Source organism: Arvicola amphibius, chromosome 1, assembly GCF_903992535.2.
Source record: "Arvicola amphibius chromosome 1, mArvAmp1.2, whole genome shotgun sequence".
Classification (NCBI taxonomy): domain Eukaryota; kingdom Metazoa; phylum Chordata; class Mammalia; order Rodentia; family Cricetidae; genus Arvicola; species Arvicola amphibius.
This window is the reverse complement of record NC_052047.1, coordinates 72,889,322-72,912,233: the sequence shown is the minus strand read 5'-3', so window position 1 is coordinate 72,912,233 and position 22,912 is coordinate 72,889,322. Positions and strand designations below refer to the sequence as shown.

The window sequence follows — 22,912 nt, the reverse complement described above, 5'->3', positions numbered from 1 at the left end:
TCCCAGCACTCTGTTTTCCTGCCTCAGCTTCTTGTATGCCGGAATTACAGGCTCACACTCCCACACATGGACATATTGTTTGTTTGTTTTAATTTATTTGTTTTTTTGTTTTTTTGTTTTTTTCGAGACAGGGTTTCCCTGTAGTTTCTAGAGCCTGTCCTGAAACTAGCTCTTGTAGACCAGGCTGGCCTCGAACTCAGAGATCCACCTGCCTCTGCCTCCCGAGTGCTGGGATTAAAGGCATGCGCCACCACCGCCCGGCTTGTTTGTTTTAATTTATACTTACTTTCAACTGCCTCAATACATAGAAACAAATACTGCACAAATAAATGAGTTTAGTATTTAATCTGTAAAACATTTTCATTTGAGTTTTTCTGTAAGATATGAGAAGCAATATTGACGGCGCCATTCGTTTCTTTATTTCTTGTGTTTTCTAAAAGTATAAAGAAAAATGGAATTATGTGAAATACAGACACCGGGAGATATATTTGTTTATTTTAAATGTTTATCTATTGCTTAAAAATTGTCTTTATTATTTTAAAATTGTGTGAGTATATGGTTATGGGCATATGCATGCAGGTGCTTGCACAAGCCAGCAGAGGGCGCCAGATATCGTGGCGCTGGAGTTCTAGGAGGATGTGAATTGTCCAACATGGATACTGGGAAGAAAACTAGTTACCCTACAAAATCAGAAAACATTCTTAACCACTGATCCCTTTCTCCAGCTCCCTGCTAGAGAAAAAGAGGGGTGGGGGAAGGAGGAAGGGAGGGAGGAACGGAGGGAGATATTGAATTGTGTTTAATGACAAAATTTGAATCATTGTATTATAGCATCACTGTCTCTTATTACATCATCAAGACTGCTGGTTTTTCATGGTGGCATATACTGGATCAAATGTACACATTCTACACCATTTCCCAGCATCTTCATTATTGAACTTTGGTCGTTTCTAACTTTCCATTACTACAAATATCATGTGGCCCTCACTCTGTGCACACATATTTAGCATGTGGCCCTCACTCTGAGCACACATATTTAGCATGTGGCCCTCACTCTGTGCACACATATTTAGCATGTGGCCCTCACTCTGTGCACACATATTTAGCATGTGGCCCTCACTCTGAGCACACATATTTAGCATGTGGCCCTCGCTCTGTGCACACATATTTAGCATGTGGCCCTCGCTCTGAGCACATATCCTCTTCAGTGTGCAACACCCTGGTGTGCATGTTTCTCTTTGTGTCCTTAGTGTCTCCATGTTGCAGAGCTAAGGGGCAGAACGCCTCTCTTGGGAAATTTATCCGTGTCTCCTGGATGCTCCTGTGCACCCCAGTTTGCCAGCATGCAAAGCCAGCTCCTACTCCAATGAAAGTTGTATAATTTTAATGCATTTCATCATTTTGGATGTGTATGAAAATTGAGAGTATTGCAATTTGCCATTGCCCGTGGGTGTCTGGTAGCTTTCTTACAAGTCCTACAACGGAATCAGTTCAGAGTAGAAGCAATGAAAAAGGCTGAACAGCAGATTAAATAGTGTAGAAAGCTACCTGGAGAGCACAAAAGATGAATTTCCCAGTTGTAGGACTAATAAATTCTTCTTTTTTTTTTTTGGTTTTTAAACATTCTAGTCTTTATACCATTTGGGTTTTCTTTATAACAAACTGTATTTCATCTAAATTTTAAGGTTACAAGTCCCAATCATAGTGGGAGGAGGGAAGCCAATACTGCCTTTTACCTTTAAGTACATTTAATTAAAACTTTTCCATGTATTTTATTTTGATCACATTCTGTCCCCTCCTGCTCATTCCAGATCCACCCCACCTCTCTACTCACCCATCTTATGTTCTCAATCTGTAAAAAATAAGACAAACAGGAGAAATCAAAGCATATAAATAAAAATGAAAGTCAATACCAAAAAGCTATTAAAACAAGACAAAAGAACTCAAAAAAAATATATGGAGTCTGTGTTGCGTTGGCCAATGACTCCTGAGCATGGGGCTTGCCCTGAAGTGTGGTGTAATAAGAGACAAAGGGGAACTAAAAAAATGGAGGAAGAAATGGGGAGGGAAACATGATGGGTGGGTACAAGAGGGAAGATGGGGAGGGACAACGAGCATTAAAGTTGCTGATTCTTAAAATCCCACTTCTCTGGGAATTTTTCTCTTTTTAAATTAAATGGATCTACCTCCAGGGAGAGCTCATGCACCTGGCATCAGCCCCAGAACAGGAAGGGAGGGTCCCTGGCCGGACAGACTCACCTGGAATGCTTTTCCACATTCAGGGACAAATCCCAAAGTCAGGCCAGGATGTTGAGGGATGCGTTATAGCTAAACCCAGAGGATGGGGAAAGGGAATAAGAAGCGTGGGAAGCACAGCACAGCTGTGAATACCATGATAAATACACAAACAAGTAACAATTAAACAATTAAATGAAATTCTAATGTAATACAATCTAGTAACTTTTTCCTGTGACATTTTCCCATTGGTTTCATGCTTAAAAGATTTTTTTTCCTGCTATCAGTATGTAAGTGTAAATACCTACTTTTCTTGTTTTTGTATGTTTGCTGTTTACTCTTGTCTGTAAAATAAATGTACCAGGTGCTATTTGAAGTCCACTCCCAAGTCCCACCCTGTAATTTTGCAAACCAATGGCGGGGGCTATACCAGTGACACTTTCTGACAGTGTGCTGTCCCATCAGGGTCGGTGGACACCGACTGACACGTCCTCTCACGTCAATTCCCAGATATGGCGCTCTCAGCCCCTGAGATTGGCAGTGACACTGGAAGCTGCAGTCCTCTGTAACATTTCCCAAGGGCTTTCCTACACCTGGGCCATTGCGGATGCTGAGGCGACTGTCATCACCCTCCCTGCTGCCGTCAACACCCTCGGGCAGACCATTGTGCTCCCCAGCTACACCCTGGAGTGTGGGAACTACACTGCTACAGCCAAGGTGGGCTCACTCACAGATCCTCAGGGTCGGTCGAGCCAGCCAACTCTTTCCACAAGCCCTAGAGGAGAACCTCTTTCAGCCAATGAAAGGGAGTTTTGTTTGTGTGGATTTTATTTTGGTCTGGTTTAAATTGATCTGGTTGATTGTTTGTTTTAAAGGTGTCTGTACAATTTTAAGAGAGAGTTTTTTTTTTTCTTCAGCTGGAGAAGTGGCACAGTGGGAGGGAACATTTGCTGTACTGTACAAGTGGGAGGAGCTGAGCTCAAATACCGGGCACCTGTGTACAACAGGCAGGCATGGCGGTGTGCAGTGTGCACCTGTAACCCCGGTACTTGTGGGGACAGGCAGAGACAGGTGACTCATTGTCTAGGCTGGTGCATACAGCACACACACACAGAGAGAGAGAGAGAGAGACAGAGACAGAGACAGAGACAGAGAGAGACAGACAGAGAGAGACAGACAGAGAAAGAGACAGACAGAGACAGACAGAGACAGACAGAGGCAGAGAGAGACACACACAGAGACAGAGACAGAGAGACACACAGAGACACAGAGAGAGACAGAGAGAGAGACAAAGAGAGAAAGAGAGAGACAGAGACAGACAGAGACAGACAGAGATAGAGACAGACAGAGACAGACAGAGGCAGAGAGAGACACACACACAGAGACAGAGATAGAGACACACAGAGACACAGAGAGAGACAGAGAGAGAGGGAGAGAGACACAGAGAGAGAGAATGTATGTTCTAATGTTGGCCAAGTAATCAATAAAAAACTTCTTCTATTTTTGTTAAAGACACCTTTTCTTTGCACCTACTTTGAATAAACCCTGTACTGACGGAAAAATAGTGATGCTGCCGTTTAGGGGAGAAGCATGGAGATGCCCACCAGGGGGCAGGGTCACGAGAGAAGTACCCAGCGTGACCCTCAGCCATTGCTCTCACCAGTGCTATGTGTGGGGCTGGAAAATGTTATAGAACCACGTGGGTTAGAAAAGGGATGCCATTGCTGAAGGAGAGACTGTGGAGAAATGCTACTTACTCTTCCTGGTTCACTCCGTGTGCTTTCTTACACACCCCAGGCCCACCTGCCTAGGAATGGTGCCGCCCACAGTGGGCTAGGCCCTCCCACATCAATCACCAATCAAGAAAATGCTTCACAGCCTTGCCTATGGGCAAATCTGATGTGGGCATTTTCTCAGCTGAGGTTTCCTCTTCTCCAATGACTCTAGCTTGTGTCAAGTCGACAAAAATACTGACCAACACACACCTAGATAACTGTGCATGTAGGCAGACTTGGTTATTAATAGATCCACACTCTTTCCCCCAGCCACACCCTCTGACAAACGCTGTAGGTGACTCCTGCAGTTAGAGCTGAGGGTCAGTGTCCCCCATGCAGTTCCAGGAAGCACCCGCTTTCTTATCCTGTAATGCCCCTTGCGTTTGGTCTCTCAGGTTCAGATCAAGGGAAGTATGGTGTATAGCAACTACAGTGTTGGTGTGGAAGTTCGAGCCAGGGCTCCTGTCAGTGTGATCTCTGAAGGCACCCACATCTTCATCCCCAGGGCCACCACGACCTCCATCATCCTCAGAGGCTTCCAGTCCTATGACCCTGACAACCCAGGGGCTGCTCTCAGGTAAGAAGCCAGAGCTGCAAGGTTCTCAGGCTCCTACTTCTTCAAACTCTGGCTCAGGAACATCAGGAGAGTTAGTCTGGGAATCCTGCCAGTGTGGTTGAGGTAGTTATGTGTACCCGCTTTCTGTAGTTGAAGTGGTCTGTTCATTGTCCAAGTGTAAGTCAATACAGGAAAGGTGAGTGGGGCGTGAGTCACTTTTTAAAGCTCATGCTTAAAATGCCATTTGGGAACACACATTGTAAATGCACCCCTTTCATAAGGACTCCTTGTGTGGGGGAGGCCGAGAGCTGCCTATAGGGTGGCTCTGCTCTGTGGTCCCGGGCTCTGGGCCAAACAGCCCAACCCAGTGGGCCTTTCCCAGTCGTCTGATGTGGTCCTCTTCCTCCCCGCATACATCCCCCACTCAGGCAACCTTCAACCCTCCCCATAGCCGTAGACTCATGTCCTCCACCCATCTGCTCGGCGCTGTGTGCAGCGCCACCACCTGTGGGCCCCTTTCCTGTGCCTCAGCTCTCCCAGTCACAAGCTCCGCCTCTTCCCACTCACTGTCCTTCCCATCTTCATCCAGGGAACATTTTTTTAATTAAAAATAATTTTTATACGAGATAGTCTGATTATGATTTACCCTCTCCCATATCCTCCTAAATCTTCCCTGATCCCTCCACAGGTCCAATCCATGCCCCTGCCCCTCCCTGTCTCTCAAACAAACAGGCAAACAAACTAGACCACAAAACAAGAAAGAAAAGGGACAAGAAACACATATAGACACTAATGCACACACACACACACAAATGGAACCCATAAAAACACAAATATAAACTGTAATAGACCTGCAAAAGCTAGGTTAGGTTTTAAAAAGTGTCCAAACAAAGCAGTATAAGACAAAAAACGATCCAAACGTACCATTAAATTCATTTTGTGTTGCCCCTCTTCTGCTGCCCTTAAGTGTGGTTCGTATGTGCAGTGAGACTCCAGGGGAGGAAAGGGGATTCTCCTTCTTGAGCATATGTCAACTGGAGATAGTTTCTGGGTTGGGGTGGGGGCTCATGTCCACTTCCCCCTTTTAGTGCTGGGACCCCAAGGAAACATTTCTTCCCATCACTCAGACCGAAACTTTACTCAGTGTCTTTCCTCCCACTCTGTCTTCTCTGTCAGAGACCTCATTAGGTCTCCCATAGAAACCAACCCCGTACACTTTCCCTACATTGCCTGGGTGGAGACACCTGGGCCTCAGCTTACATCCATTGTCCAAGTATGGAGTTGTCTAGGAAAAGTTAGAAGCTCTCACTTCCCTGCTCTGACCTTTTCACACCTATATGACTCAGAGGGGAAGCCACTGTCCTGTCTGAAGCAAATCATGTCTTACTTGTTCCTCACTTGTAAGACTGCTTGCTGATCATTGCCCTCCGTCATGGAGTTTGAGTTCAGAACAACAGGGCTCTCACTGGCTATATCCCTGGGTCTGGCACATAGTCCCTATTGACAAATCAGTAGAGAGGTCCCTTTGTGGTTATAACCCCTGCTGTGATGCTTCGTGTTTACCACACCCAAGCATGGGACTTGGCACTTCTTTAGTGCCGTGGAGGTGAGAGGTCGACCCTTCCCCATTCTACCCTTGTACATGCTGTAAGACACGGCTCTCAGCGACCAGTTCTTCACCCCAAGTCAGACAGACTAAGGCTAAGTCTCAGTCACCTCCACACCGTCAACTATTAGGAGTCCTCACAGTGCCTAAACCCGAGAGCTCGGTGTCTCCTGCTGGATGTGCTTCTGGGCAGTAAGGAATCATGGGACAGTTTCTCTATCCAGCTTGTGAACTGCACTGGACACTGGGTTCTGGTGTACTCCACAGACCCTTCTTCCCAGAGGAGATTAAGAGAATGCTGCAGCACCTCCTCAGAATGCAGTAGTGCTTCAGAATGCAGCACCTCCTCAGAATGCAGCACCTCCTCAGAATGCAGCACCTCCTCAGAATGCAGCACCGGCAGGCTACACAAGGAAACGGACTTTTAAGGTTCAATAGAGTTCAGTGACAGTTATGGAAGCAGGGTGCCATGGTGGGGCTGGCCCAGCTTGCCAGTGCATTTGCGTACTGTTTCCTGCCTGCTGCATGTCTGTTTGAGCATGTCTCCCCTGTGGATTAAGATCTGCTCAAAGGTGGAATGAAACTGTCCTCCTCCTCCACCCTGATAACACAACCATCATTGTCTTGTGGCTCAAGCAATTACCATTTTACAGAAAGATGGTGAGATTGAAGGGACAGGCCAGCTCCCCAAGGCTTCCACCAAGGTGTTTTCTTCCTAAACTTGGGATAATGTGACATTCCTGTCTTACCATGTGGAGTTGTCTCCAAGGTGAGATGCACCATTGGCAGAGTCATTGTGAGGGAGTCAGTCTAGGCTTTGCAGGGCTGTGTTCCTTATGAGCAGAAGGAGTCACTTTGCGCACGGAAGTGGCAGAGGTAGCTCCAGGACTAGGGTGTAAGACACAAGTCACTCAGAAGCAGAGCTCTAGCTGGATTACGGTGGTCTTTATGCCAGTGAGTGGGAGAGACAGACCTAGCCCTGTGTCACTGATGTCAAAGAATAAGGAGTATCATCTCTCTCCGGCCACATGAGACTTTAACACACAGAGATGCTAACCATGCCCCTCCGATGGCTCCTTCAACAGGTATCACTGGACTTGCACCGCAGCCAGTTCACCAAGGTGGCCCTGCTTTGAGGACTCTACTCCATACCAAGTAGACACTCAGGCTCCTGCCATTTCCTTCCCGGCAAAATGGCTCAGTGGGTGCTGTGACCAGTTCCTTGTGACCCTGACAGTCTCCAGCAATGGGCAGAACTCTTCTCAGGCCTTGACATTCCTGTCCACCCATTCAGACCCAGACTTCAGGTACCCTAGCCCTGTGCATATGTAGCTAAGCTTTCTGGATGGTGGTGGCAGCTTAGGACTCTGTTCATGGAGATCAGTGTAAAGTTCGGCCATGTGGGGACCACACCACTAAGTAAGAAGGTGGTGGGGGCTGAAGAGATGGTTCAGAGGTTAAGAGCAATGCTTGCTCTTCCAAAGGTCCTGAGTTCAACTCCCAGCAACCACATGGTGGCTCACAACCATCTGTAATGGGGTCTGGTGCCCTGTTCTGGCCTGCAGGCATACACAGAGACAGAATATTGTATACCTAAATAAATAAAGAAGGTGGTGACCGGGAAGGGGCTAGTGTCGTGGGTAGCTCTGCTGTTTCCTGGACTAACAATGGCACATCAGTGGGTCCTTCCTGTTACAGAAGGCAGCAAGGCAATCTGATTTCCAGATTAGGGAGTCTTCTAGGAATTGCAGGACTGAATGAACGCAAGTGCAGGTCCAGTTGTGACATCCTGGAGCACGAGAGATCACAAAGAGATGCTAGGAACCAAACCCATAAGCTCTTCATCACCAAGGCTACCAAAGTACACACATGTACAGCCAGAGACGCAAAGCAGGTATACTAGGACTGAACTGAGCTGTCAGGATGGGCAAGGACATGGAAGCCTCTGGGCTCCCCCTTCTAGGTCTAGGTTATATGTATAGGCAGGGGCTAAATTTCAGCAGAACCGACTTTGGGGCTAGCACACAAATTACGAATTACACGTTTTTGAGAATGGCATACCTGAGCACTTGCAAATAGTTCGTTTCTGGAATTTTCCCTTTAATGTTTCAGATGTTGGTTGACTGCAAGTAACTGAAACTATGGCCAGCAGCTAGTATATACATGTACACACACACATACAGAAGTACACACAAACATGTGACAGGCTGATTCCTTTTGAGGAAGCAGCAGACCTGGCCTGCCATGTTCCTTTTTGCCTCCTACACTTAATGTTCCATGGTGAAGTCATGGTGTGGGGTGTACCTGGTAGTGAAAGACACACAGACTTCTGCACACCACCTAGAAAGGCCCCTTTGTACTCAGCCTTTTAAAAAGCCCTTAAGTCCTATAGGAAAGGAAACCACATGGTGAGGCCCAACATAGTCTCTCACGCCACCTAATGATGTTCCAAAAAACCAGAGTTCATGAAATGCTTTTGGGACTCAGCCCTGGGCCAGCCTGAAGAAATTGCCAGGATGTCACTATAGTGACTCAGAGATGTGTGGAGGCAATGGGAGACTGTGCAAGGTATGGTCCCTGTGGGCACTATAAGGCACGGGGCAGCTCATGACCCAATAGCCCAGCCCAAGTGGGAGGTGGAGCTAAGCCAGATAACTGTGGCAAAGGCAGATGACTTGGCAAGACCCCGGTGAAAGTGGTCTGTAGCTATAGAGGCAAATGTGTGATAAAAAGGTAAAGAGATAACTCAAGTATTGACTTCTGTGTTTGGACAGCCCGGCCAGAACCGAGGCTGAGCGACATAGGGAATAGAACCCAGGACTGTTTGACATTGAGGAAGTCACAGCTTCCCTGAACCTGGTGAGGTGTGAGTGTGCTTGTTTGGTGTATTCGGTCCAACGCTGGCTGTTGTGTGAAGCCTGGAAGCTGGTCACATGGTCTGTGATCCCCCACACAGGCTCTGACAGATCGATACATTCAGTTCTCACAATACAAAGCGAGCACAGATGGTTCAAACGTGGCCCATCCAAATGAATGCAGCCTAAGGATGCATGCAGTATTTTCCAACAACATCGAAGCAATTGCCTGTTCCAGATTCGTCCACATCTTGTGGGTCAACTTTAGAGACATCCGTGTAAACTGGAATGAAGAACTGTCTCTCCGGGCTGTGTGTGAAGACTGTGATGATATACCCGACCTCACTTATTCCTGGGATCTCTTCCTGGTCAACGCAACAGAAAAGAACACCATGGAAGGTAACATGGCTACTCTTTTTCTGATGAATACAAAAAGGGTTGTTCTGAAGTGGCTGAACCATCGCGTCTGACCTCCTCACGGCTGGGACTTCATCCCACTTCAGCCCTCCAGACACCTAGTGACAGTCCCATAATGGTTCCCCACATATGTGCCGTAAGGAGGCTGAGCACAGACTCACTTGGGCCATTTTATTGGTTGAGAATCACAGGAGTGCATTGCAAAGGATTTGATGGTGCTCACTGTCCAGAGAGCAGTAGACTTGGAAACTGACATCTGTGTTGGCTCTATGATCCTCTTTCCTGGCATACAGCTTCTAACATCCTTGGACTCTTTCATATGATCATGTTTTCACATGTTAATGAGCGACAGGTGGCTAGCGGCCACTGAGTATCTTTTTTTTTTTTTTTTTTTTTTTTGGTTTTTCGAGACAGGGTTTCTCTGTGGCTTTGGAGCCTGTCCTGGAACTAGCTCTTGTAGACCAGGCTGGTCTCGAACTCACAGAGATCCGCCTGCCTCTGCCTCCCGAGTGCTGGGATTAAAGGCGTGCGCCACCACCTCCCGGCGCCACTGAGTATCTTTGAGATGAGGCTTGGCCATCCCAAACACTGGGGCAGGGTGATGTAATCAGCCGTGGCTATGTAACAAAGCTTCAAGGAGAGTCCCAGAAAGACAGGGATCACTGGTGGAGGGCGGAGTTCCAGAAGGACTGGCATCTCGGGTCTCTGCTACTCTCTAAATGGGAAGTTGAGGTACACTGAGTGTGGAAAGAGAGTTTATTCAAGTCCTGATGAAGATGGCTACAGAGAGAAAGCAGGAATTGCAGTTACTCAGAATAAGTGCTCCTGAAATGATGAGGGGGGAGGTTCTCTGGTGATTCCACCCTGGGGCAAGGCATACCCAGCAAACTGGTAAGAAGATCACAGGGGGTGGACTGGCTGTCACTCAATGACGTGAGGCATTCCAGGAGGAGAAAAGGGGCTTCACTAGGGTGTGAGTCATCTCCTCCAAGTCAGGATGTCTGAAGAAATCCACCAGGCTGATGAGAATGACCTGGAGAGGAGCAGGGGTCTGGGGTCTCAGGCCTCCCATTTGCTTGGGCTGAAGCATATTATGAATTTGTTCGTATACACCCCCAACTCTCGTGTTCATCCTTTCTTACACCACTCCACAGAGTAGCGGGATGCTGTGGACTAAGATTGAGTTTTAACAGGAAGGGACACAGAAGACTGGGTTTCTGGGCTGGGCATCCAGCACTGCTCAGCCCCCACTGGCTGCCTGCCATGTTTTCTTTAGTCCATTTGAGGCTCTTAGAAAACCTTATAAAGCAGAGTTTGAGGTACAGCTGCCCCCCACTACACACACAACGAGGACATCCATTGTGTCTCATACCACAGGAGAGGGGGCTCTGAATTCTTTAAGATAAACTAGACCTTTATGAATCAAAACCTAAGTGAGGACCTGTGGTAGAGACACTGGCTTCGACAAGGCCAGTGCTGCCTGAGGCCAGCGTCTCTCAGAGAAAGCTGACAAGGGCTCCCATCATCCCCTCTTACAGCAGGTTCACAGAACACAGGGAGACAAACCACTAGCTCACTGTAAAGGACACCATGGAGGACAGAGGTAGAAAGGTCTGCCCTGGTCAAAAACAAACGCTGCCTTTTCAAAGAGTTATTTCTGTCCGTGAATATTTTTGTCATTGCTTCTTTATCATAATCCCTGGTGATGTCTTTTAGAATTATTTACTGAACCCCCATGGTCATGGAGGGAAATGAAGATTGTGGGAATTTCTTCCAGAATAGAGTCACTCACACAGTGGGCTCGTAGAACATGGTAGGGTCACCCTCTAGTCTGAACGCAGACTGGGGAGAGCAAGTTCAGGCGAGAGAAGAGATTGAGAGTTTCCTTCCCTACTTGTTCACATTTAGGTCATGTATTGGCTTCCTCGGCACCAGGCCACAACCATGTGCCTGGGTCTTGATCTGGCATCGGGGTTCCATGGCAGGCTTGTTTACAGCAGCACCATGCTTCCTGGGAAGGCGGGAACAAGTGTTCAGTCACCCCAGATGTGGCACCAAGACACACCCCTGATGAGCAGTCCACTCAAGTCAGGAGCATCACTGGAGGGTTAGTGACAGTACCATAGGTGACTTAAAAACAGATGTGTCACCCCAAAGGCCACTACAGCCTGGGTGATGACTCAGTAAAGCTGCCACACTGGAATTCCACTCTATGAACCCTAGTACCTGTCCCCAGACAACCTGTGGTTAGGAGAAATAGCTGGAGTCTCAGGTATGAATTCTGGGGCCCTCTCCCTGCTTCTGCTAGGGAGTTTTGGCAGCCAAGCCCCCACCGCCTCTGTCCTGTTTCACTTCTTGTGTTTCCAGGACTATGTAAGGTACTGCAGCCACCTCAGCCTTGAGGTGGCAATGGTTAACCCAAACTCTCAGACAATATCTTTGCCCCGCAGGTAGACATGCTTGTGTAGCCTGTATATGTGTGTGTGTTTATTATGTGTGTGTGTTGGCTGGGGAAGCCACAGTGTCTATGTGGAGGTTAGCCACCATTACAAAACTTCTGGATATCACATTAAGGTCTCCAGGCTTCGGCAGCAAGCACCTTTACCAGCTGAGCCATCTTGTACAGAAACCACAGCCTGTATACTTTTTTTTTTTAAAAAAAAAAAACCTATATTTTATATTTTCAGTGTGGAATTTTAACCCTGTCACACCCATGTTTAAGTCCCCTTCTGCAGCACCATGGGGCTGCTGGGTGTTTCGGCATCTGGCGCTATTCTGAAGTTGTCTCAGTCAGACCTGCAGTCAAGCCTGAGAGGATCCCTGTCACGACACTCACAAGAGCGGTTGCCCATGCCCCCGAGCTGGACAGCTCTTCACAACCAGGGAAGCATTTCTGCTGAGTCCACAGCAGGAGGACACCACATTCTTGCTGTGGTGGGTCCCATGGCAGGCTCGGGGGAGCCCATGGAGGACTCCAGCCCATTGAGTCCAGCACCAGGTTCTCTGGATGAGGAAGCTTTGATGATGAGCACCCCAGAGGGAAGCTGGCCTCCTTCTAGCTCCTCCCCTGCCTTTGACGGTAAGTGCCACCATCTCTGCACATCCTTGTATCTAGGCACCAGGCTCACCTGGGAAGGAATGGATCTAATGGCACAGGCTTGAAGTCACTTCCGCCTTTGTCCTGCCTCTGAGAGTACTGTGTTCATGCTGAGTGCAGAGCCCAGCTCCAACCCCAGGATAATAAAATAATATTTTGTTTTTGTTATTTTGAGACAAGTTCTAACTAATGTGGCCCAAGCCTCTAATTCCCTATGTAGCTAAGGCCGAATTCCTTATTCTCCTGTCTTCACCAGTCAAACACTGGCATTATTGCTATGTGCTACTATGGCCCAGCTAAGAGATAGTTTATTCTTGACCCAAATATGAATGATAGTGATTCAGGGACACGGATAAAGTTACCCTTAATACTGCATTCCACAGCAGAAGTGGTTACATGATATTTGATTAGTTATACAATGAAGAAAGTTGTATCAAATATATTGTGTGTGTGTGTGTGTGTGTGTAGGGGGTACACCACTAATTTGTGTCTTACAAATGGGGGCAAGTCACACAGGTTTTGGACTGGCAACATTTTTAGCTGTGGATTGGTATCAAATAGTCCTCTGCTAAAAATATAATTTAAAGGTTTTACCTATAGTCAAAAAGATGTTCTGTCAGGCTTGGGAGTGATAATGAATAACAACTTAAGGGAAATAAGAAATGGCTTGGCTAGTTTGGCTCTGATCTGCAACATTCTCACTCCGCACGATCATGTAGTTCTACTCCTCTGGCCTTATAGGATCTTGGTGTCAGGGGTTTTAGTCTACAGCATACAGCACTCATTAACTGTGTCTTCAAATGAAATGTAATTTTTCCCTCTTGTGTAGATTTTGAAGCCTATTATAGTGACATCCAAGAAGACGTGCCATCCCCTGGAAGACAGCCAGGTGACCACTTTTTTGATTGTCCCCATGTAGAAGAGCCCTGCACCCAGGCTTACAATGTACCAGCCATCCTGGATGCTTCACGCTTGCCCCTAATAGCAAGGCCACCTAAAACTCCCCCGGGGGGCTTCAAATGGAGACTGTGAGCCCCTCTTCAGGGCACAGACCTCACTCCTGGCTCACTTACTGTTGCTCATCTTGAGCCCACTGCTCCCAAACTCCAGTGGTCTCACGCCCAACAGTAGGCAATCCAGACCCGAGGTGCCTTGCATGATGACCGTCGGCGTGCAGGCCTCCCTAAGTGCTCCTTTCACCTTGCCTCCTTGCTCATCCTCCTTCCTGCAGGCTTTCTCTCCCTCCCCACTCTGAATTCTCCCTCGGCACCATGATGACACCTGTCATGCTTCCACCCCGACCTCATCTAAGCAGGTGGCTTCTGGACCTGTGATGTCTTTCCGTGTCTGTCCCATGTACACCTGACATCTTCACGAAAATTTCACAACTAGCTTATTCCTGTGTCCCCAGAACCGTCGCGATGCCCAGTGCATCAGTGAACACAGGATGATCAATGTATCGTGTAAATAGGTACTGATTGTACGATCAGTAGGTGATCTATGTTTCTGCGGAATAGACAGACAAGGAGCGAACACTAAACGGATGGATAATTGGGGTGTGCTGTGTCTACCAAATGAATGGGCAGGTGATTAATTAGTTGACATCACAGGCAGATGATGTGTGGTTGACTTATCTTTTGAGTGATTGTTGGTTCTCTGATTCACTGCCGTGTTTTCTTCAACTGTCTCCGACCTAGGATTTCTACAGCTTACATTGTTCCCTCTTGTGGCTCATACTTCTCTGTGTGAGATGCTCCTCATAGGCAGTCATAGGAAAAAGCAGAAAAGAGACCTGGGAAAACAAAGTGTGTTATGGCTATAGGTTCTAGAAACAGACATGTGGCCAACCATTCATGGCCTTGTGATAAAGCCTTAGAGGGCCATAAGACCCAGTTTCACTAGGGTTTTAAAGACAGGAACAAGATAGGCAACATGTCCTTCAGGATCTGGCAATCAGAATAACTCCAGTAGGCTGTGGACAGTGGGGGTGATACCTGGTATGGCATCCAGTCACCTAGTCACCTGGTGCCTGGCTCTGGGATGAGTAAGAAGAGGATGGCTGCCCAGAGTGTACAGCAGGACAGAGGGGTCCTGGCTGTGGATCAGGTAGACCCGCTCCTGACAAGGCCCTCGATATCACTAGGGATTGCCTAGGCCAGGACAGTGGCCTCTGTCTAGCCAAAACGACTGTTTTTGCTGCTGTTTGGTTTACTTGTAGGATACTGAGACATGATTGCATTGGTTGGCTTTCTGGTTACTGGTTTTGCCTCATGGTTTCACAGGGTTTGGGTTACAGTCACTTGACCCCACGCTCCTGGGTAGAAGGTCACTTCAGTGGGAGTGTGTATAAAGGGGATTTTTTTTCTTCATGGTGGACAGAAAGCAGAGTGCCAGATAGGAAGAGCCTAGGGACAGCATACTACCAAGGACCTACCCCCAGTGGGTTTTTCACAGTGAGGCACCACCTTCTAAACTTTCCAGAACCTCCAAAAAGAGCATTGCCAGTTGGGGACCAAGCATTTAACATGGACCTGTGAGGATAACCTTCTATTCAAGCCATAAAAATCAAACAGAAGAAATGAAAATTTGTACTACATACACAGGTGTTTCAGGTGCCAAATTAGTAATAGCAAATAGACAGAATGGGCATGATCTTATCCCGACTTATCATGGCTCTTTCTGAAAGGTGTCATCCTAATTCCTCGAGGTCTTTTGGTACTGTATCTTGTTTCTGTGGCCTTCTTTGAAGTCTTCAGTTGGCTCAACACCATCCCGTGCCATTCCTCCCCAGACTACACAATGGCTTTCTGCCTCTGTGTCTGCTGCCTGCAATAATATCCTCTACACAGTAGCCAGGGACCTTTCTCAGACACAAACCACATGGTCGCTTTCCTCTGGCCACTGGTGGCTTCCTACCCCCTTCAAGACAAAGGTTTCAAAGGTGGCCACAAGCATGTCTCAACTTCACTGCCCACCTTCTGATCCCCATTCTCTTTCTTTGGTCATGCACAAAGGACCATTCCTACCACACTTGGTTTCTATTCAACCTGGAAACTTCTTCCAGCTCTTCACTGAATTCATTCTTTGCTCTGAATCCCTGCCACCGCTCCAACAGAAGCCCCCCCACCCCCCGCCAACAGAAGTCCCCTTCTGTTCCCCACACTCTCTTTCTCTGTCAACCTGCTGCACTTTTTTCCTCTGTCATTTAGCATCACCTGACTCTACGTTATGAAATTCCAGATCACAAGGTGGAAGGGAGGAAGGAAGGAAGATGAGTGAGGGAGTGGGGAGGGAAAGATGAAGGAGGGAGGGAAGGTAAAGAAAGGATCTAATGGGAGGTTGGTTATAAGACACTAAGGGACATCTCTTGAATACACACACTTACTAAAGGCATGGCTTTAGATGATCCATATCCAGCAACCACAGAAATCAGTACTAGCATCAACTTTGATATTCAAGCTTCACAAGACTGGGACCTTTCTTTTTCTCTCCTGTGGCATGGTTTATCTTCCTAGGGACCAGTACCAGTTTCCGGGAATCAGGACCAAGCATGAATGCTGAGAAGAGTACCAGTGATGGGGACAACCTGCTGGGCCCTTTCCTACACACAGGCAGAACAAAGCCGGCTCTCATGATTGACTGGCCCAAGGCCCAGGTCAGCCGAGCTGTCTTCCACAGCTACACCTCCTCAGGTACGAACATGCTCTTCGCACCCCCGATTTACAGCCATTTCAGAAGAGTTTGGGACTCGGCCCTCAGGTTCTCCCAAGTCTTTTGTCTTAATGGAGGAGAGGAACCACCCAGCCTTTCCTATTCATGCTTGTCTTTCTGTGGACCACAGCCCATCCCATGGCTTCTTCTCTAAGGATGAAGCTGGCTGCAGCTGTCCCTTAGGAGTCCCCGTTCTGGGTAGAACCTCAGCACATGATATCCACTGCCCCTAAGACCTTGCACAGAGTACATGTTCCATTTCCATGGACGGATTAGGTAAAGCTGACCTTGCAGGGAAAGGAATTTTTTTAACCTCTCTCCGCCAGCACAGGCATGTTGATTTGTCTGTTCTCGTGGACCACTGTCTCTCTGGGTACTAAATGTGAGTATGGTCACCGCATAAGCCCTTTGGGGAAACTATGGATTTCATGCTATTTTTAAGGGATTTTTTTCCTTGCTCTCTCCTGTCTTATACCTTGTATCTCTCTCAATTTTGAGGAAGGCTAAGCAGGATAGGACAGCTTACTCTTGCAGGGGAAGAGTTAAGAATTTTTCATAACCAAAATTTTACAAAAATGCAATATGTCAATCATACTTTAACAAATAAATCAAATGAATAGAAACTCAAATACCGAGTTTGCTGTAAATGCACAAGATGAGATCTTATCAGCATTTTCTTGTTGCTAGGGAAATTTACCTCATTTCTGAGCTGAGGCTGACTGAACCACCTCACTACTGCTTCTGTTGGGTGAGGATGGCCTCAAGATAAAAATTTGGGCTCCTCAAAGAAGGCTGGTAACCCACAGACTAGTGTCCTTCCCAAGTATTAATAGAACATGTGGCTTAGGTTTTCTATTGCTGTGAAGAGACACCATAACCACAGCAACTCTTATAAAGGAAAGTATTTCATTGAGATTGGCTTACAGTTTCAGAGATGTAGTCAATTATTGTCATGGTTGGAAACAAGGCCACATGCAGGCAGACATGGTGCTGGAGAAGGAGCTGAGAGTTCTACATCTCAATTCACAGGCAGCAGAAAGAAACTGTGTCCCTCACTGGGTGTAGCTTGAGCATATGACACCTCAAAGTCTACCCCCCCCACACACACAGTGACATACTTCCCCCAACAAGGCCACACCTACTCTAACAAAGCCATACATCCTAATAGTGCCACTTCCTATGGGCCAAGTATTGAAACACATGCATCTATGGGGGCCATACCTATTCAAACCACCACAACATGTAACCAGGGTATTATTGACCTGTACCCTTGGAGCAAAGGTGGGGCTTACTCCTGAGAGCCCACTGACTGCCACTTTCACGTGGACACTTCTCTTCTGTAGGTACCATGGGACCGGATGTGACAATAAGACCCTTCTCACTCATCAGTGGCGAGATGTATGTCTTGCAGGCTTCTGTAGGTATGTCAACGTACAAGTTATAGCTAGGGTGGGGAACCATGAATGCTTTGGTTTTATCATACTTTTTCCTAGAAATCGCAGTGACTCTTTCCTGAAACCCTTTGCCCTGGGTCCTACCTTTCTTTCTCTTCTCCTACCACCACCCCATTGTTTGTTACCCACATTAGTTGCTGTGATAAAGGTCTCCCTTTATGACATCGGGTGCATGTTTAGAACAGGCTAAACAATGACCAGTTACTGTCCTTCTTATATATTTGTTTGTGAGTGTGTGTGTGTGTTTTGGTTTTGGGGTTTTTTGTTTGTTTTTGTTTTGTTTTTATCTTTGTTTTAGGTTTTTGCTAGATGCCTAATGTCTTAGTTAGGGTTTTCATTACTGTGAAGAAACACCATGACTACAGCAACTCTTATAAGAAAACATTTAATCAGGGTGGCTTGCTTACAGTTCAGAGGTTCAGTCAATTATCATCATGGCCGAAAGCATGTCAGCAGGAAATAGGAAGTTGACTGACACCCGAGCAGTATCCTGAGGATGGGAAACCCCAAAGTCCGCTCCTACAGTGACACAGTTCTTCTAACAAGGTTATACCCACCACAACAAAGCCATACCTCCTAATAGTGCCACTCCCTGTGGGATTATGGGGACCATTGTATTCAAACTACCACACCCGAGTGGGCCACCTGCCCTGCATATATTTAATCCCAACCATGTGTCAGTGCCATTTTTCTAAGTGTTCAGCGTGGGCTGGAATTTACCACAGGCTTACCCTGCTTAGTGTCCAGCAACTCTTCCTGCATTTTCATGACTCAATCTGAAAGCATTCTTTCGGGTAACTTTTAAACCTTCCCCCACTTCTAGAGACAAAAGTCCCATTTAACAAGCACAGAAGATTCCGCTGATATGCAGGATTGAATCTTCATCCACATTTTTTGCATTCATTAGAGCCCACCAGGAGCCAGTCATAGTGGCCCATCTGTAATCACAGCAGTTGGGAGTCTGTGGGAAGAGGTTTGCAAGTTCAAGGTCAGACCATACCTCAGAGCAAAAACGGAGAAGCAAAACTTACTGTGCACTTCTGGTTTTGCCTCTTGGGTTCGTATAAACATCACCTAAGGAGGCAGCCGAAGGTTGTTTGTTTTCTGATATTTCAGAGACTGGCCCTTCTGGATTCTCACCACTACAGTGAATCTCTGCCTGGCCAGTCTAGACACTAAGGCCTGAGACGCTGCTTCTGCCCCCAGAGACAATCTTTGCTTCTGTTATAATGGATACCTTTGCTTCTCGGTAGCTCATGTGTCACATCCCTCACCTCTGTTTTTAAATCCACCAATGAACAATCTGAAAGCCGTTCTTTTAGGCCATGTACAGGAGATGGCTGCGAGTCTTCCCACGGTCCCCGGATCCTGTTCAGTATCCTCTGCCTCCTGGGAGAGCTGAGCTCAGGCTCCAGGTGTCCTGCTCCGCTGGCCACCACTTATCCCACACACAGCCTCCCTAACAGCTTCAGTCTCCTGTGTTCTCCATCGCACACGGCGCTGTGTGGCTGTCCTTGCTTGTGTTATTTCAGGGGAACATGCTTGCCCCTATGTCCCTTTCTTAGGCTGGTATGCTATTCCTACCCCAGGGTTGTTAGCTCTAAATGCTTCTTCTGCAGGGATTTGGCTGGTCAGCAAGGCAGAACTAGTCACCGCATCCTCTTGGATGTCACTTGTGTTGGAGGGCCCATTCTCTGCGGTCAGTGTTGTCACACCGCCTATTAAATAGGAAGCACAGGCAGTGTTCAGCCTGCCAGAGGCCACTGAAACAGTCCCCACAGGACCGGATGAGGGCTTTTGACAATGTGACAAAGAAAGCTCCAGCCCACAGTTTATCCTAAGAATATATTATTTAAAAAATGTGAATGATAATAAATTATTGTAGGGTAATTAATAAAGCAGATGGGATATATATATAACATGGTGTTTAATCACTGGGGAGTAATAACTATGCCTGTTGAGGTATATCTGCTCAAAGAATCCTTAGCAGATGTCTGCGTCAGATTCTAGACACAAGCTGAGTCCATGGGGAATGTGTGTGTAATGTGTGTATGTGTGTGTGTGCGTGTGTGTAATGTATGTATGTATATATATTATCCACTCTTCTTTTCTATGCTGGCTGAAATCCCCATCCTGTCTTTCTCTTAGCTTCAAAGAAGGTCTTACTAGGCAAAGCTCAGCTCTACATAACGGTCAACCAAGTTCCACAGGACATGTCCTGTCAGGTGCGACCCCACAGTGGTATGGAGGCACATACCATCTTCAGTGTCTTCTGCATGTCAGGGAAACCGGTATGTGAAAACCCTTGTCTCTCCTGAGCAGTGCAGGCAACCATGGCTCTTGGAAAGCATAGGGATTCTTTGGATGACAGGCTGCAGGGCTGGGCCTGCCTTGCATTGTGGGAAAGTCGTTCCTGTCTGAATGGGGGACTTCTCCTACTAGTAAGAGCGCCCTCCTCATGAGGACAGGATACTTGCAGGGCTTTGTCCCAAAGTCAGGAGGCTCTTTTAACTATGGGCAAACAAACGGGGTGGGGGATCAACCTGAGGCCTAACTCTATCACCAAGACATGTCTCTGACCCACACTTGCCCCCTTTGACCAAGGCTCCCTTTGAAGTCAGATGGTGGCACAGCATAAGGCTGTGAGTTTTCAGTCAGAGTCTTCAGGCTCTGGACACCATCTGACCCGGTCCTGTTCTGCCCATGTTCCTTCTCAGAAACCTGCCCTTGTGCATAGAGAAGAGGTTGTGACCCACAGATTACAAACTGCTGGGTTAAGGGATCCAAAGACAGGAGAGCTAGCTGATCCAAGGGCAAAATATAACCCTTTGGCTTAACCGATGAGTCCCACAGCGCCAGGAAGACTCTATCATCTGTGTGTACTGAGGATGATGTCAGTACCCTGGTCTAGGCTGCAAAACACAGCCACCAGTGGCCATGAAGGCAGAGGTGTGTGACTTTGATTGGTGATTCCATTCACACTGTGCTCAGTTTCCTGTTTATTTTTGCTCCCACGGATTGGATCGTAGGACTTCCATTATGAATTTCACTACCGGGTAGGAAACACTTCTCCACATACCCTGTACAGCGGACGAGATACCCAGTACTACTTTCGATTGCCAGCTGGTGAGCCCTCAGACAATTACAAAGGTAAGCCACAGTGTCAACCATGTGACTCGGTATGCCTACTTATCCCTCCAAACACTTTCTTCTGTCTTCTGAAATCTACAAATTTTTAGAGGGGCCTAGAAATTAAAATCATTTATTCACCTCAGGGAATTTAGGCCCTATACCTATATTTTTTAATTTAAATTTAGTTTAAAATGATAGTAGTTGCCGGGCGGTGGTGGCGCACGCCTTTAATCCCAGCACTCGGGAGGCAGAGGCAGGCGGATCTCTGTGAGTTCGAGGCCAGCCTGGTCTACAAGAGCTAGTTCCAGGACAGGCTCTAAAAAAGCTTCAGAGAAACCCTGTCTCGAAAAAAAAAACCAAAAAAAAAATGATAGTAGTTAGTAGAATAAATTGGACAGTTACAATACATTATTCTTAGGTATTTAACTTTAATTTCCTTTTATTCTTTTTTATCAATTTTTATTGCTTTTATTGCACTATACATTTTTCTCTGCTCCCCTCCCTTTCTTACCTTTCCCCTTCTACCCTTTCTGGTGAGCCCCACACACTCCCAATTGACTCAGGAGATCTTGTCTTTTTCTCCTTCCTATGTAGATCCATGTATGTCTCTCTTAGGATACTCTTTGTTGTCTGGGGTTGTAGATTGTAGGTTGGTTATTCTTTATGTCTAAAAGCCACTTATGAATGAGAACATACTATATTTGTCTTTCTGGGTCTGGGTTACCTCACACAATGTTTTCTAGATCCATCCATTTGCCTACACATTTCAAGATGTCATTTTTTTTTTTTTTACTGCTGAGTAGTACCTTGTTGTGAAAATGTACCACATTTTCCTTATCCATTCTTCAGTCGAGGGGCATTTAGGTTGTTTTCAGGTTCTGGCTATGACAAACAATGCTGCTATGAACATAGTTGAGCATATGTCGTTGTGGTATGATTGAGCATGCTTTGTAATATATCCAAAAGCGGTATTGCTAAGTCTTGAGATAGGTTGTTTCCTAATTTTCTGAGAAATCTCCATACTGATTTCCAAAGGGGCTATACCAGTTTGTACTCCCACCAGCAATGGAGGAGTGTTCCCCTTATTCTACATCCTTTCCAGCATAAACTGTCATTAGTATTTTTGTTCTTGGCCATTCTTACAGGTGTAAGATGGAATCTCAGAGTTGTTTTGATTTGCATTTTTCTGATGGCTAAGGATGTTGAACATTTTCTTAAGTGTCTTTCAGTCATTTGAGATTTGTCTGTTCAGAGTTCTCTGTTTAGGTCTGTACCCCATTTTTTATTGGATTATTTGTTCTTTTGATGTCAAGTTTCTTGAGTTCTTTGTGTATTTTGGAGATCAGTGCTCTGTCTGATGTGGGATTAGTGAAGATCTTTTCCCATTCTCTAGGCTGCCAGTTTGTGTTATTGACTGTGTTCTTTGCTTTACAGAAGCTTTTCAGTTTCAGAAGGTTCCATTTATTAATTGTTGCTCTCAGTGTTTGTGCTACTGGGGTTATATTCAGGGAGTGGTCTCCGGTGCCAAAGCATTCAGGTGTACTTTCCACTTTCTCTTCTATGAGGTTCAGTATGATTGGCTTTATGTTGAGATCATTGATCCATTTGGACTTGAGTTTTATGCATGGTGATAGATATGGATCTATTTGCATTCTTCTACATGTTGACATCTAGTTATGCCAGTACCATTTGTTGAATATGCTTTCTTTTTACTATTTTATATTTTTGTGTTTTTTTGTCAAAAATCAGGTGTTTATAGGTGTGTGGATTGATATCTGGGTCTTCAATTCTGTTCCATTGATCCTCCTGTCTGTTTTTATACCAATACCATGCTGTTTTCAGTACTGTTGCTCTGTAGTAGAGTTTGACTTGTTCACTGATGTAGGAGTGTTTCTATCTATCTGCTGTTTCATTGGTTAATTAATAAAGAAACTGGTTGGCCTGATAAGTTAGAACATAGGTGGGTGGAGTAGACAGAACAGGATGCTGGGAATGAGGCAGATGCCTCAGGCAATTGCCCTGCCTCTCCTCTCTGAGACAGTTGCCATGAAGCCAGCCACCAGGTCAGACATGC

General features: G+C 46.5%; 1 protein-coding gene across 1 annotated transcript in view; it reads left to right on the top strand.

Moving 5' to 3' along the window:
* The window catches only part of Pkd1l1 (polycystin 1 like 1, transient receptor potential channel interacting), a 123,997-nt gene that overhangs the window by 14,006 nt on the left and 87,079 nt on the right, over window positions 1–22,912 (top strand). The window contains 12 exon segments of the mRNA XM_042055078.1: window positions 2,746–2,952; window positions 4,406–4,587; window positions 7,258–7,479; window positions 9,266–9,464; window positions 11,353–11,551; window positions 11,681–11,894; window positions 12,180–12,523; window positions 13,371–13,430; window positions 16,057–16,233; window positions 17,596–17,673; window positions 19,855–19,997; window positions 20,736–20,856. Coding sequence (XP_041911012.1) covers window positions 2,746–2,952; window positions 4,406–4,587; window positions 7,258–7,479; window positions 9,266–9,464; window positions 11,353–11,551; window positions 11,681–11,894; window positions 12,180–12,523; window positions 13,371–13,430; window positions 16,057–16,233; window positions 17,596–17,673; window positions 19,855–19,997; window positions 20,736–20,856 — 2,146 coding nt within the window.